The sequence below is a fragment of the Amphiprion ocellaris genome, chromosome 21 (genome assembly GCF_022539595.1).
Source record: "Amphiprion ocellaris isolate individual 3 ecotype Okinawa chromosome 21, ASM2253959v1, whole genome shotgun sequence".
NCBI classification, from domain to species: domain Eukaryota; kingdom Metazoa; phylum Chordata; class Actinopteri; family Pomacentridae; genus Amphiprion; species Amphiprion ocellaris.
The window spans coordinates 2,341,618-2,354,189 of NC_072786.1; the positions used below are offsets into that span (position 1 = coordinate 2,341,618).

At 36.8% G+C, this 12,572-nt stretch overlaps 1 protein-coding gene across 2 annotated transcripts; it reads right to left on the bottom strand.

Annotated features, from left to right (window-relative positions):
* Positions 1-597: 597 nt before the first annotated feature.
* LOC111568283 (uncharacterized) lies at positions 598-11,852 on the bottom strand. Of its 2 annotated transcripts, none has more exons than XM_023269863.3 (6): positions 11,557-11,852; positions 9,862-10,024; positions 8,335-8,436; positions 8,135-8,260; positions 4,219-4,260; positions 598-1,035 (listed from the first exon to the last, which is right to left on the bottom strand). In XM_023269863.3, exons 1-6 carry the CDS (start codon positions 11,835-11,837, stop codon positions 937-939), a joined length of 813 nt encoding a protein of 270 aa, XP_023125631.3. In that variant the 5' UTR covers positions 11,838-11,852; the 3' UTR covers positions 598-936. The 2 variants fall into 2 exon arrangements, with proteins under 2 accessions (XP_023125631.3, XP_054862784.1); XM_055006809.1 differs by having other exon boundaries at positions 9,862-10,021; positions 11,557-11,695.
* Between the last annotated feature and the right edge of the window lie 720 nt (positions 11,853-12,572).

Genomic DNA, 12,572 nt, shown 5'->3' on the forward strand with positions numbered 1-12,572 from the left:
AAAATTTTCCGATATTACTGACAATTAGTCCAAAATTATTCAAAAAATGTCATAAATGATAGTCATTGAAAATTACACAAAAATGTTTAAAATGACTCAGAATTTGTCCAAAATGACCCAAAAAATGTGAATAAGCATTCAAAAATTTATCAATATGACTCAAAATTTGGCCACAATGACACAAAGTTATCCTCAAATACTCAAATTTTGATCAAAATAAGTCAGATTGTCCAAAATGACTTTTAAAAAGTCCAAAATGACTTGAAAAATGTCATAAAGGACTCAAAATGACTCAAAAATTGACCAAAATGATTTTAAAATATGATCCAAAACAAGACGCAACTTGTCCAAAACATCGGAAAAATTCAAAATGACATAAAAATGTTTACAAATTGTTTGTCCAGAATGACTGAATAATCATCCAAAATGGCAGAAAACTGTCCATCTTTGTTTATCTTAAAATCATCCTTAATAAGAACAGAAACCTGGTGGACCAGTTAATAAAAAACATCAGGATGTTTTTCTTCTTAAACCCGTCAGGATTTCAGACTTTCATGTAAACAAAAATTTTTCATTTGAATCCAGACAGAAACCAGAAACTTTCTGAGTTCATTTATTTAGAAAAACATCAAAATTTACATCACATTAAAGAAACATTTCAAAGAAACTTTCAGACTGATTACTGTAATCTGATTACTGTGGAACTACCAGATTACTGACTAATACACGTTGATTTATGTCTTCTACTGAGTTTATTGAATGTAATCTGATTACAGTGTAACTACTAGATTAGTCTCACTAATACATGTTTTCTGTGTTCTACTAGTTTACTCAATGTAATCTGATTACAGTTAGTTTTATGAGTAGATGTGTTTTCTGAGTTCTACTGAGTTTACTGACTGTAATCTGATTGCTGTAATCTGATTACTGGTAGTTTTATGCCTCCTTTTGTCCCTTCAGCAGCAGATCCATATAAGCTCCGGTCACCAGACTTTCTTTAGAAACTCCGAGCTGCTGCATCAAACCCTCGGCCACCTGAAGAGCATTAAAACACCATTAAATATGCAGTAAAGTAGATTAATAATAATAATAATAATAATAATAATAAATTTCATTTATAAAGCGCTTTTCCAAAAACTCAAAGACGCTGTACATAAAATACAATAAGATAAAACAAAACTGTTAATTAAAATCAGTAGGTAGTAAAACAAGTTCAAGATAAAATACAGAATCACTTAAGGAAAGCAGATCTAAAAAGGTGAGTCTTTAAAAGGGATTTAAATGTGGTGAGGTTGGTGCAGTCACGGAGGGCATGGGGGAGGGAGTTCCAGAGTGTGGGGGCGGCAATGGCGAAGGCTCTGTCCCCCCAATGTTGCCGGCTGGTCCTGTGCGGGATGGAAAGGAGGTTTGTGTGGGATGAACGGAGATTCCTGGGGGGGGTGTAGGGGAGGAGCAAATCGGTAAGGTAAGAGGGGGCAAGATTATGGATGGACTTGAAGGTGAGGAGAAGCAGTTTGTACTGGATGCGGTGTGAAATGGGGAGCCAATGGAGGTTCTGCAGGACGGGGGTGATATGGTCGTGAGAACAGGTTCGGGTGAGGAGTCGGGCAGCAGAGTTTTGAATAAGTTGAAGTTTATTGAGAACTTTGGAGGTGGAGCCGAAGAGAATGCTATTGCAGTAGTCAAGGCGGGAAGTGACGAAGGCATGAATGAGGGTTTCGGCGGCTGAGAAGGAGAGGAAGGGGCGGAGACGGGCGATGTTGCGGAGATGGAAATAGGCAGTTTTGGTGATCTGATTAATGTGGGGTTCAAAAGTGAGGTTGCTGTCAAATATCACACCGAGGTTGCGGATGTGAGCAGAAGGGGATAGGGTGGTGTTATCAATGGTAATGGGGGAGTGGGGAAATGGTGTGAGTGATTTAGGTCCAATAAAGATGAGATCAGTCTTGTCGCAGTTTAGCAGGAGAAAATTTTTCCTCATCCAGGATTTAATGTCGGCCAGGCAGCTGGAGAGAGAGGGGAGGGTGGTGGTGGCGGTGGTGTTGGTGGAGATGTAGAGTTGGATATCGTCGGCGTAGCAATGGAAGTGTAGGTTGTGGCGGCGGATGATGTTGCCGAGGGGGAGGAGGTACAGGATAAAGAGGAGGGGGCCAAGGACTGATCCTTGAGGGACACCATGGGACAGGGGGGCGGTGGCGGATGTGCAGTTGTTGACCTTGATGAATTGTTGTCGATTTGTGAGATATGATGTGAACCAGGTGAGGGCGGTGCTGGTGATGTTAATGGAGGATTGAAGGCGGGACAGGAGGATGGAGTGATTGATTGTGTCAAATGCTGCAGAGAGGTCGAGAAGAATGAGGATGGTGACTTGTCCGGAGTCTGAGGAGAGGAGGAGATCGTTGGTGACCTTGAGGAGAGCGGTTTCAGTGCTGTGATGAGAGCGGAATCCGGATTGAAAGGTTTCATACAGGTTGTTGGAGGTGAGATGAGTTTTCAACTGGGCAGCGACGACACGTTCTAATGTTTTGGATAAGAAGGGGAGGTTGGAGATGGGCCGGAAGTTGTGAGGGGAGGTTGGATCCAAACCAGGTTTTTTGAGGATGGGGGAGACAGAGGCGAGCTTGAGGGGTGAGGGGACACAGCCAGTACTGAGGGAAGTGTTGATGATGTTAGAGATGAGGGGGGAGATAACAGGGAGGCAGTTTTTGAGGAGGTCAGTGGGGATGGGGTCCAGGCAGGATGTGGAGTTTTTAGTTCCAGTGATGAATTTGGGCAGGTCCAGGGGGGAAACGGGCGAGAAGTGGGCCAGGGGGGGAAAGTTCAGAGGGTTTGGTGGAGGAGAGGGGGGATCAAGTGAGGTGGGAGAGGTGACAAGGCTGCTGTGGATGGAGATGATTTTGTTATGGAAAAAAGAGAGGAATAGGTTGCACTTGTCAGTGGTGAACGAGTTTGAGACGGTGTCCGGGGGGGCAAGGAGTTTATTGACAGTTGAGAAGAGGGACTTGGGGTTGTTGGAGCTGGTATTGATCAGGTCAGAGTAGAAAGTGGACCGTGCGGATTTCAGGGCGTCTTTGTATTGTTGGAGGAAGTCGGAGTAGGCTTGGCGGTGAACTGTCAGGTTTGTTTTCTTGACAAGACGTTCCAGCTGTCGTTTATGGGCTTTCATGAGGTGGAGTTCGGGGGTGTACCATGGAGCAGAGTGGGAGAAAGTGACTAATTTGGATTTGAGGGGAGCAAGCTGATCAAGACAGGAAGAGAGAGTATGATTGTAGTGGTTGATGAGGTCAGTGGGGTTATTGATTGATGGGGGAGGGGAGATGGACAGTGCAGTGGTCAGTGAGGCGGAGAATACAGAGGGGGAGAGTGATCTGGTGTTTCTAAAAAAGATTGTCCGTTTTTAATCTATATACACCAAATAATTTAAAATAAAACATCAAAATACCACAAAAATGGAATGTCCAAAATAACTTGAAAACTGTCAAATTTTACTCAAAATGAGTTGAAATTTGGCTGAGTCCCAAAAAAATCTCCAAAATGACTTCAAAACTGTCTAATTTTACTCAAAATCTGTCCAACAAGAGACGTAATTTGTCAAAATGTCCAATATTACTCTGAAATTTCCCAAAATTACTCAAAATTAGTTGTAATTTTGCCCAAAATGACACCTAGTTTGGCCAAATACCAAATGAAAAACATCCAAAATTTGTTGTAACGTGTCTGTCCAAAAAACTTTTTTTTAAAAAACAATTACAATTTGTCTAAAATGGCCCAAAATATGGTATAAAAGGCTCATAAATTACTGAACATTTGTGGAAAATGGCTTAAAAATCATTCAGAATGACACAAACACGTCCAAAATGACTTGAAAATTGTCCAATATTATTAATGATTTGTCCAAAATGACCCAAAAATGTCATAAAGGACTCATAAATTACTCATAATTTGTCCAAAATGAGTCATAATTTCAAAAATGTCTCAAAAATGATCTAATCAACAAATCTGGACCTTCGGGGTAAAACTCTGGACCTGTTGACTGCAGGTTTTTCTGATCTTTGTGAAACAAACAGTGAATGAAATTCCACTTTAATTCTGGTTTCCGTCGTTCTAACAGACATTTCTGAGTCCCGTCTCTTTAGACGTCAGATTTCAGATATAAATGAGTTAAACAGCAGCAGACTGGATGTTTCTGAGGTAAACAGATAAAAAGATTAAACCGACCTGCTGTCCATCCTCCACCGTCTGCTCCGGCTTCATCACCACCTGAACAAACAAACCAATCAGTGAAGAGTTTAACACCTGGACCAGCTGATTGGTCGATTCCAGCTGCTGCTCTGAAGAACCTTCAATAAAGTAGAACATCGTTAAATAAATGATTTATTAGTGTTAAAAGCAGACAGACGCTGATGAGGATGATTTAGTTCTGATTCTGTTCATCAGATTTATGAGCTCAGAGACACTTTCACTGTAAACAAACCGGCAAATAAACTTAAATTCTGAGAAAAAAACATGAAGAAAAACGGTGAAAGACGTTTAACTCAAACTCTGTCCTCAAAGTCGTAATTTGTCTTAAATGTTAAAACATTCAAAATGACAATCATTTTCTAAAATTACTCAAAATATGTCCAAAATGCTTAATACTCACCCAAAATTACACAAAAATGTGAAAAAATGACTTGATAATTGTCCAATATAACTCAAAATGTCTTAAATGACTCATAATTTGCCTTCAATGGGAACAAAAAATGTCAAATTGTCTAAATGACTTGAAATTTTCTAAAATTACTCCAATTTGTCCAAAATGTTTAAAATTCATCCAAGATTACCCAATATAACTTGAAAATTGTCCAATATTACTCATAATTTGCCCACGAGTCGTAATTTGGCCAAAATATCTCAAGATTTCATCCAAAATGAAACAAAAAATTTACTAAATTGTCCGACGTTACTCAAAATTTTCTAATCAGTCTAAGTCATAATTTATCTTAAATGTTTAAATAAAACATTCAAACAGATTTAAAACTGTCCAAAACAACACAAAAATTATTGAAATTATACAATATTACTCAAAATTTGTCCACAAACCGAAATTTGTCCAAAATATCTTAAAATTTCATCCAAAACTTAACAGAAAATGTCCAAAATTCCTTTAAAATAGTCCAGTGTTACCCAAAATGTCCAAAATGAGTCATAATTGTCCTTAAATGTTTTAAAAAAACACATTCAAAGTGACTTAAAAATTACCCAAAACATCTAATAAATAACCTAAAAGGACTTAGAAATTGTCCAATATTACTCAAAATTTGTTCACAACTCCTAATTTGTCCAAAATATCTCAGAAATGTTCAAAAATGAAACTAAAAATGACACAAAATGACTTGATAATTGTCAAATAGTAGTAAAAATTTGTCCATGGGTCATAATTTTTCCAAAATATCTCAAAATTTCATCCAAAATTAAATAAAAAATGTCCACAATTGCTTAAAAATTGTCTAAAGTTATTCAAAATGTCCTAAATTAGTCAGAATGTGTCCTAAATATTTAAATAAAATATTTAAAATGATTTAATAATTGTCCAAAACAACTCAAAAATAATTCAAATTATCCAATTTTACTCAAATTTTGCCCACAAATCACTATTTTTTCCCATAATATCTCAAAATTTAACAAAAAATGTCCAAAATTACTCATAAATGGTTTTAAAAACTGTTTAAAACTCATCCATTTATAATCATCCATCTCTGTAACTAATCATTATTTATTAATGAAACATTAATAAAGCGATAAAATACGACCAAAACAACACCCTGGAGTCCTTTAATCTGTTTTTTTTTGTCTAAAGCTCCCAAAAATTGTTGAATTTCATGTAATTAAACACATAATACTAAACTTCAAAGTGTTTAACATGATTTCAATCATTAAAATCTGTAATTAATAAACTGATTTCTGCAGCTCTTGTCTTCTTAATTGATAAATCCACTTCTGTATTTCAGAATTATACTAAATCAAAGAGATTCATGATGAAATGTGAGTTTCTTCCTTGTTAAACTGTGATGGGAGAATCTCTCCAAACAGATGAAGAAATAAATCCTCCATCTGCTGCTGAAGATCAGGAAGTCCCACTGAAAGCTCCACAACAGACCAGAGTTCTGATCTTTACGGGACACCAGCTGAATATTTATGAGACGGTTATGAAAGTTCATGTTTCTCTCACACAGGAGACAGTTAAACCATAGAAGTCACTTTTTCTTTGTCTAAAACCTCCAAGTTTTAAAGTTTACCGTCGTTCTGGGAGAAGAGAAACAAATAAACATCATTCAGCGACCAGACAAGCTGCAGATTAATTACAACACATGATAATAAACTTAATTTAAGCAAAACTTGTTAACAGAAGACAAAATATTTAAAAACATCAATTAAAAACCAAAATCTGACAAAAACAACGTCCAATATTACTCTTTGTCCAAAATGACACAAAGAAATGTGAATAAATGACTAAAAAATGATCAAAAACTACTGCAAAGCTGCTTCAGATTAGAAAAATGTGTCCAAATTGTCTTTAAAGTTGTCTAAAATTACACAAAAATATCTGAAAATCTTCAAACTTTGTCCAAAATGGGTATTAACTTTAATGTGTCAAAAATCATCCAAAATGACAAAAAATTGTCCAATATTACTCAGATGTTGTCCAAAATGACACAAAAATGTCTCAAAATGTGTCCAAAATGATTCATTTTGTTGGGGAGCGTTTGAGCGTTTGACCCATGAACAGGTGCTCTAGTTCCTGATGCAGCGGCTCGGGTTCCAGTCCCGCTCACGGCCCGTTGCTGCATGTCTCCCCCCCATTCTTCTACCCACTTTAAAAAAAATCGGATTTTGTACAAAATAAGACGCGAAATGTCCAAAAAAAGTCATTCAACACGACCCAAAAATGTCAACAAGGACTTAACAATTCACCAGCATCACTCATAATTTGTCCAGAATGTCTAAAAATCATTCAAAACAACACAAAAACTTTCAGTGACTGTAAAATTGTCCAAAACTACAAAAAACATCTTAAAATAGTCGAACTATGCTCCAAATGAGTCCGTTTATTATTATTGTATTACTGTGTATCATTGTGTGTTGTTGTGTATTATTGTGTACCATTGTGTACTATTGTGTATAATTGTGTATTATTGTGTATTATTGTGTATTATTGTGTATTACTGTGTATTATTGTGTATTATTGTGTATTACTGTGTATTACTGTGTATTATTGTGTATTACTGTGTATTATTGTGTATTATTGTGTATTACTGTGTGTATTACTGTGTATTATTGTGTATTATTGTGTATTACTGTGTATTATTGTGTATTATTGTGTATTACTGTGTGTATTACTGTGTATTATTGTGTATTGCTGTGTATTATTGTGTATTATTGTGTATTACTGTGTGTATTACTGTGTATTATTGTGTATTACTGTGTATTATTGTGTATTACTGTGTATTATTGTGTATTACTGTGTATTACTGTGTGTAATACTGTGTATTATTGTGTATTACTGTGTGTATTACTGTGTATTATTGTGTATTATTGTGTATTACTGTGTGTATTATTGTGTATTATTGTGTATTATTGTGTATTACTGTGTGTATTACTGTGTATTATTGTGTATTACTGTGTATTATTGTGTATTACTGTGTATTATTGTGTATTACTGTGTATTATTGTGTATTATTGTGTATTACTGTGTGTATTACTGTGTATTATTGTGTATTATTGTGTATTACTGTGTGTATTACTGTGTATTATTGTGTATTATTGTGTATTACTGTGTGTATTACTGTGTATTATTGTGTATTATTGTGTATTACTGTGTGTATTACTGTGTATTATTGTGTATTATTGTGTATTACTGTGTGTATTACTGTGTATTATTGTGTATTATTGTGTATTACTGTGTGTATTACTGTGTATTATTGTGTATTATTGTGTATTACTGTGTATTATTTTGTATTATTGTGCATTACTGTGTGTATTATTGTGTACTATTGTATATTATTGTGTACTATTGTATATTACTGTGTATTCCTGTGTGTACTATTGTATATTATTCTGTATTACTGTGTGTATTATTGTGTATCATTCTTACCTCCAGCTCCATATAGTGTCCGAGTCCTTCCACCTTGTCCAGGTGAACTCTGGTCTGACCAATCAGAAACAGCCGTCGCTCCTTCACCACCTCCCCTCTGACTCCGAGAGCGTCAGACAGCACAGTCTGGACACACATCAATAATTATTGATCATTGATGATTAATTATTATTAGCATGTTTATGACACCAGAGTCTGACCTGGAGGTTCAGCGGGTCGCTGGTCGGACTGATGGAGTAGCGAGACAGTTTGGGTCCGTCGGTGTCGGGACGCTCGTAGAAGATCAGCTGACCAGACCCATTCTAACAAACAAACAAACAAACAAATCAGTTTTATACCGCAGAATAAAATGTTGTTCATTTCTTTGTTTTATTTCTCAAATAATTAGATTTTTCAGGTTTTTTCATGTATATCATGTATACAAAATGAGCTTTTTCTTACATTTTTTGTCTCTAAATTGTTAATTATGCAGATTTGTTTTTAAATATTATTGACTTTACTTGTTGCCTCCACACTTTCTTTTTTCTGACCATTTGCTGTGTTTTTCCTCAATCGGCCACCAGGTGGAGACACAGTTCAGACTCAGTTCACTTTCTGAGTTCAAAACCTTCATATCTACCCAGTCAATCACAGCAGTGGACCAGATAAAAAAGGTTTGGATTCTTCTTCATCACATCATGGAGTCATAAAGAGAAGAACAAAGAGTCCTGCAGCAGACGGACTGAATCCACAGAGTTCTGATCTCAGCATCATGGAGTCAATTTATATCGTATGAATCATCAGGAGAATTGAGGAAAGTTCGAAAAGATGCTTCAAAATCAATTCAAGTCCAAAACCAGGCACAAGCCAGTTCGAAACTGATCTGAACCAAATTCAAAAACAGTCCAAAATTGGTGAAACCCCATCCAAAACGTTCCAAAATCCAGCCAAAATGAGTCCAAAACCAAATAAAAAAAACCTGCCAGACACCAGTCCAAAACTTACCAAAATCCTGTCCAGAAGTCCAAAATCAAGTCTGAAACTAGACTAAAACTCATGTAAATCAATTCTGACACTAGTTCAATGGCAAAACCTGCCAAAAACCTGTCAAAATTAAATCTAAAACGTAGTCCAAATCCAGCAAAATTCCTGTCCAAGACAAAGCCAATACTGAGTCTAAGCCAGTATGAAATTAAGTCTAGCATTGAGTCCACAACCTGTCTAAAATTAATTTAAAACCTGCCAGAAATCAGTCAGAAACCATATAAAAATCTAACAAAATCCTGTCCAAAACAAAATGTCAAAACTGAAACCAGTCTAAAGCCAAGTCCAAAATCTGTCAAAATGAGTCCAAAACCAAGTCTGGGACCAAATCCGAAACTGAGTCCAAGCCCTGTCCAAAACCAAATAAAAAAACCTGCCAGACACCAGTCCAAAACTAACCAAAATCCTGTCCAAAAGTCCAAAACCAAGTCTGAAACTAAACTAAAACTCATGTAAACCAAGTCTGACACTGGTTCAAAGCCAAAAGCCAAATCTAAATGTGGAACATTCTCCAAGACCCTGAACAACCAACCTGACACTTTCCTTCAAAAACTCCATTTAGGTCTTCAGGGTACAACTGGTTCTGATTTACAACTAAAAGGTTCCGACACCAAACTTTTAAGGTTTAATCTCTTTGCTGAACTATGAAGCTAACTGATAAAAACCATCTCGTATTTAAATCTTCCGTTCATCTCTTTCTGTACCATGAAGTCTCGTAGCTTCAGTCGTCCTTGGCTGCAGTTGAAGAAGGTGTCGTGCTGCCGGATGATCGTGCCCTCTGATTGGCTGAGCTCGGCGGCCTTCTTGGCGAACTGCGTGGGGTCGCTAACTTTAGCTTTGATCTCCATGTTGGACGGCATGACTCTACTGAGCACGTGCAGAACAGAGAGAAAACATAAGGTCAGAACTTTACCTGGTTAATCACCTTTACCTGTCCAGTAGTTTATCGTGTCCACAAGTCAAATAATTTTACCTGTTATTCAACTATTGTCATATCAGAATAATTTTAAGTTGGTTAGCTCCCCCCTCTCATGATATATGATGGTGAAAAGAATATTTATTAACTGTCAAATGAAACAAGATGTATAAAAGTGTCTTAAATGCCATTTCTGCCATTCCTCAAGATCTTCCACCAACTAGTTAGCCTCCTAGCTTCACAAGCTAGTAAAATTTTTATTAAGTTTCAACAGAAAAAAAAAAAGTCAACACTCATCCGGCTAAACCTTTGAAAATGGGAACAATATGGATCCTTTAAATACCAAATCAAAACATAAAGGGGATGTACAGTTTATGCTACTGGCTACAGAATTAGCAAGAGTGCTAATATACACCAATAAACACGTGTGTCACAACATATCTGTCATTTAATGCTCTCAAATAATCTTATAAGCCTTCCACTGATTTATAATCTGACATTTTATTGTATTGTGTGTCTTAAGAACTTTCAGGTGTAAAATAAAAGCTGTAAAATTGCCCCAAAACAACTAGTTAGGCTCCTAGCTGTACAAACTAGTAAGAATTTTATTCAGTTTCTACAGAAAAATCAAGAAATCACTACTCATCTAGCTCAAACTTTGAAAAGAGGGACAATATGGAACTTTTACAAACCAAATTAAAACAGAAAAGGGGTTTAATGTTTATGCTAATGGCTACGGAATTAGCAAAAGCACTAATATATGTCAAAAATACTGTCACAACATATCCGTCCTTTAACGCTGTTAAACAGTCTTCAAAATCCTCCTGTTGATTTATAATCAACATAAATTTATATTTCAAGTAAACTTTGCAGCATTACATCAAAGTCTCAGCATGATAACGTTAGCCTGCTAGCAAGAAGCAAGCTAGTTTATGGTTCCGTTATTAGCTACATCCGGGTCACAGAGCAGCAGGTGGTTTAATTAAAAGTTTTTTTTTTTGATTGCAAGATATTTCTTCCACCTTAAAACACTCTTCTAACACACAACATAAAAAATTTCACCAAACTTGCAAAAAAACAAACAAACAAACAAACAAAAAAAAACTACAATAATTTCCCAGGTTGCTGCTGTGTATTAATAAAAACAAACCGTCGGACACCTGTGCAAAACCCCACGAATTAGTTTTTATCGTTCAATGGACTGAACATCGTTTGCTTGTATGGTTAAAAGAGGCTTTGGACGTTATGAAAGCGGCTTCAGAGAACTTATAGCTGCTTTAAACGAGCCGCTGTGGCTCTAAAACGTGTCCGGTCCATTTAGTTTATTATCATCTCCGGTACAAATGCTAACACATCCATTGCATCCAATACAGCAGCAGTTAGCCGCCGCTAGCAGCTACTACACGGTGTATTAACGGCGATAGGAAGCACAAACTGATAAACAGCTCATACATCAATAAAAAACTAAACTTTTCCTTCTTACCAGAGTTTCCGCTGCTGGCTGGGGGCGTCAATGCTTGATTTTTCCCGCGAAAGGCTCCGGCCGGGGCGGAGCAGCGGCGGCGGAAGAGGTCGGAAGGAGCCCCGGAGAGAGAGCAGACTGACCGCAGAGCAGCGCCGAGCTCTGGCAGAGCAGCCGGAGACAGGCGGAGGAAGCCGGGAGAGGAGAGCGAACTGACCGCAGAGCAGCTGCATCAGCCCGCGGAGAGAGAGGGGGACTTCCGGGGTCCTCCAGTCAGAGACGAGCAGGAGCTGTGACGTCATTTCCTGGAGCAAAACACAGTTAGTAAAACGACAACAAGACGTCTCACTCCGCTGCATATCTGTGGGACTAAAGTGAAAACAACTACTATGGCTCCATTTTAAAGAAATAACTACATACTAATGTAGTACAATATAATTGTGTTTGTGACATATAATGATTCGAACGGTTAAAAACATATTAACCAGTAACGGTTAACGACAGATAGAGATAACGACAGAGGCATGTCTGAAAATTAATTGCAGATTAGCTGCAGTGTTTGGTTGTGCCACCAGGTGGAGCCTCTTGCTAAATGTGTCCCTTTTAGTCCATGTTTATAATTATTCTGTTTTGTAAATCATGATCAAAAAAGTATTTTTTTGTGTCTTAAAAACTTTGAAGTGAAAAACAAAAGCTGCAAAAACACCTACTACTGCCATTCCTTAAATCCCCCAACAACTAGCTAGCCTCCTAGCTTCACAAGCTAGTAAGAATTTTATTAAGTTTCTACATAGAAATCGAGAAATCAATACTTGTCCAGCTAAAACTTTGAAAAAAGGGATAATATTTAACCTTTAAATACTAAATCAAAACAGAAAGGGGATGTAAAGTTTATGCTACTAGCTACAGAGTTAGCAAAATTGCTAATATACGCCAAAACATATCTGTCAGTTAATGCTATTAAAAAGCCTTAAAAGCCACATTTTTATTGTACTTTGTGCATCTTAATAACTTTGAGGTGTAAGAAAAGCGCTGTT

Excerpts from the sequence above, each read along its gene's own strand:
- LOC111568283 (XM_023269863.3), bottom strand. The coding sequence starts at position 11,837 with ATGACGTCACAGCTCCTGCTCGTCTCTGACTGGAGGACCCCGGAAGTC. Across the intron at positions 4,261-8,134 it reads GACACTATATGGAGCTGGAG|GTGGTGATGAAGCCGGAGCA; the intron begins GTAAGAATGATA and ends TTGTTTGTTCAG. Across the intron at positions 1,036-4,218 it reads CGGTGGAGGATGGACAGCAG|GTGGCCGAGGGTTTGATGCA; the intron begins GTCGGTTTAATC and ends AATGCTCTTCAG.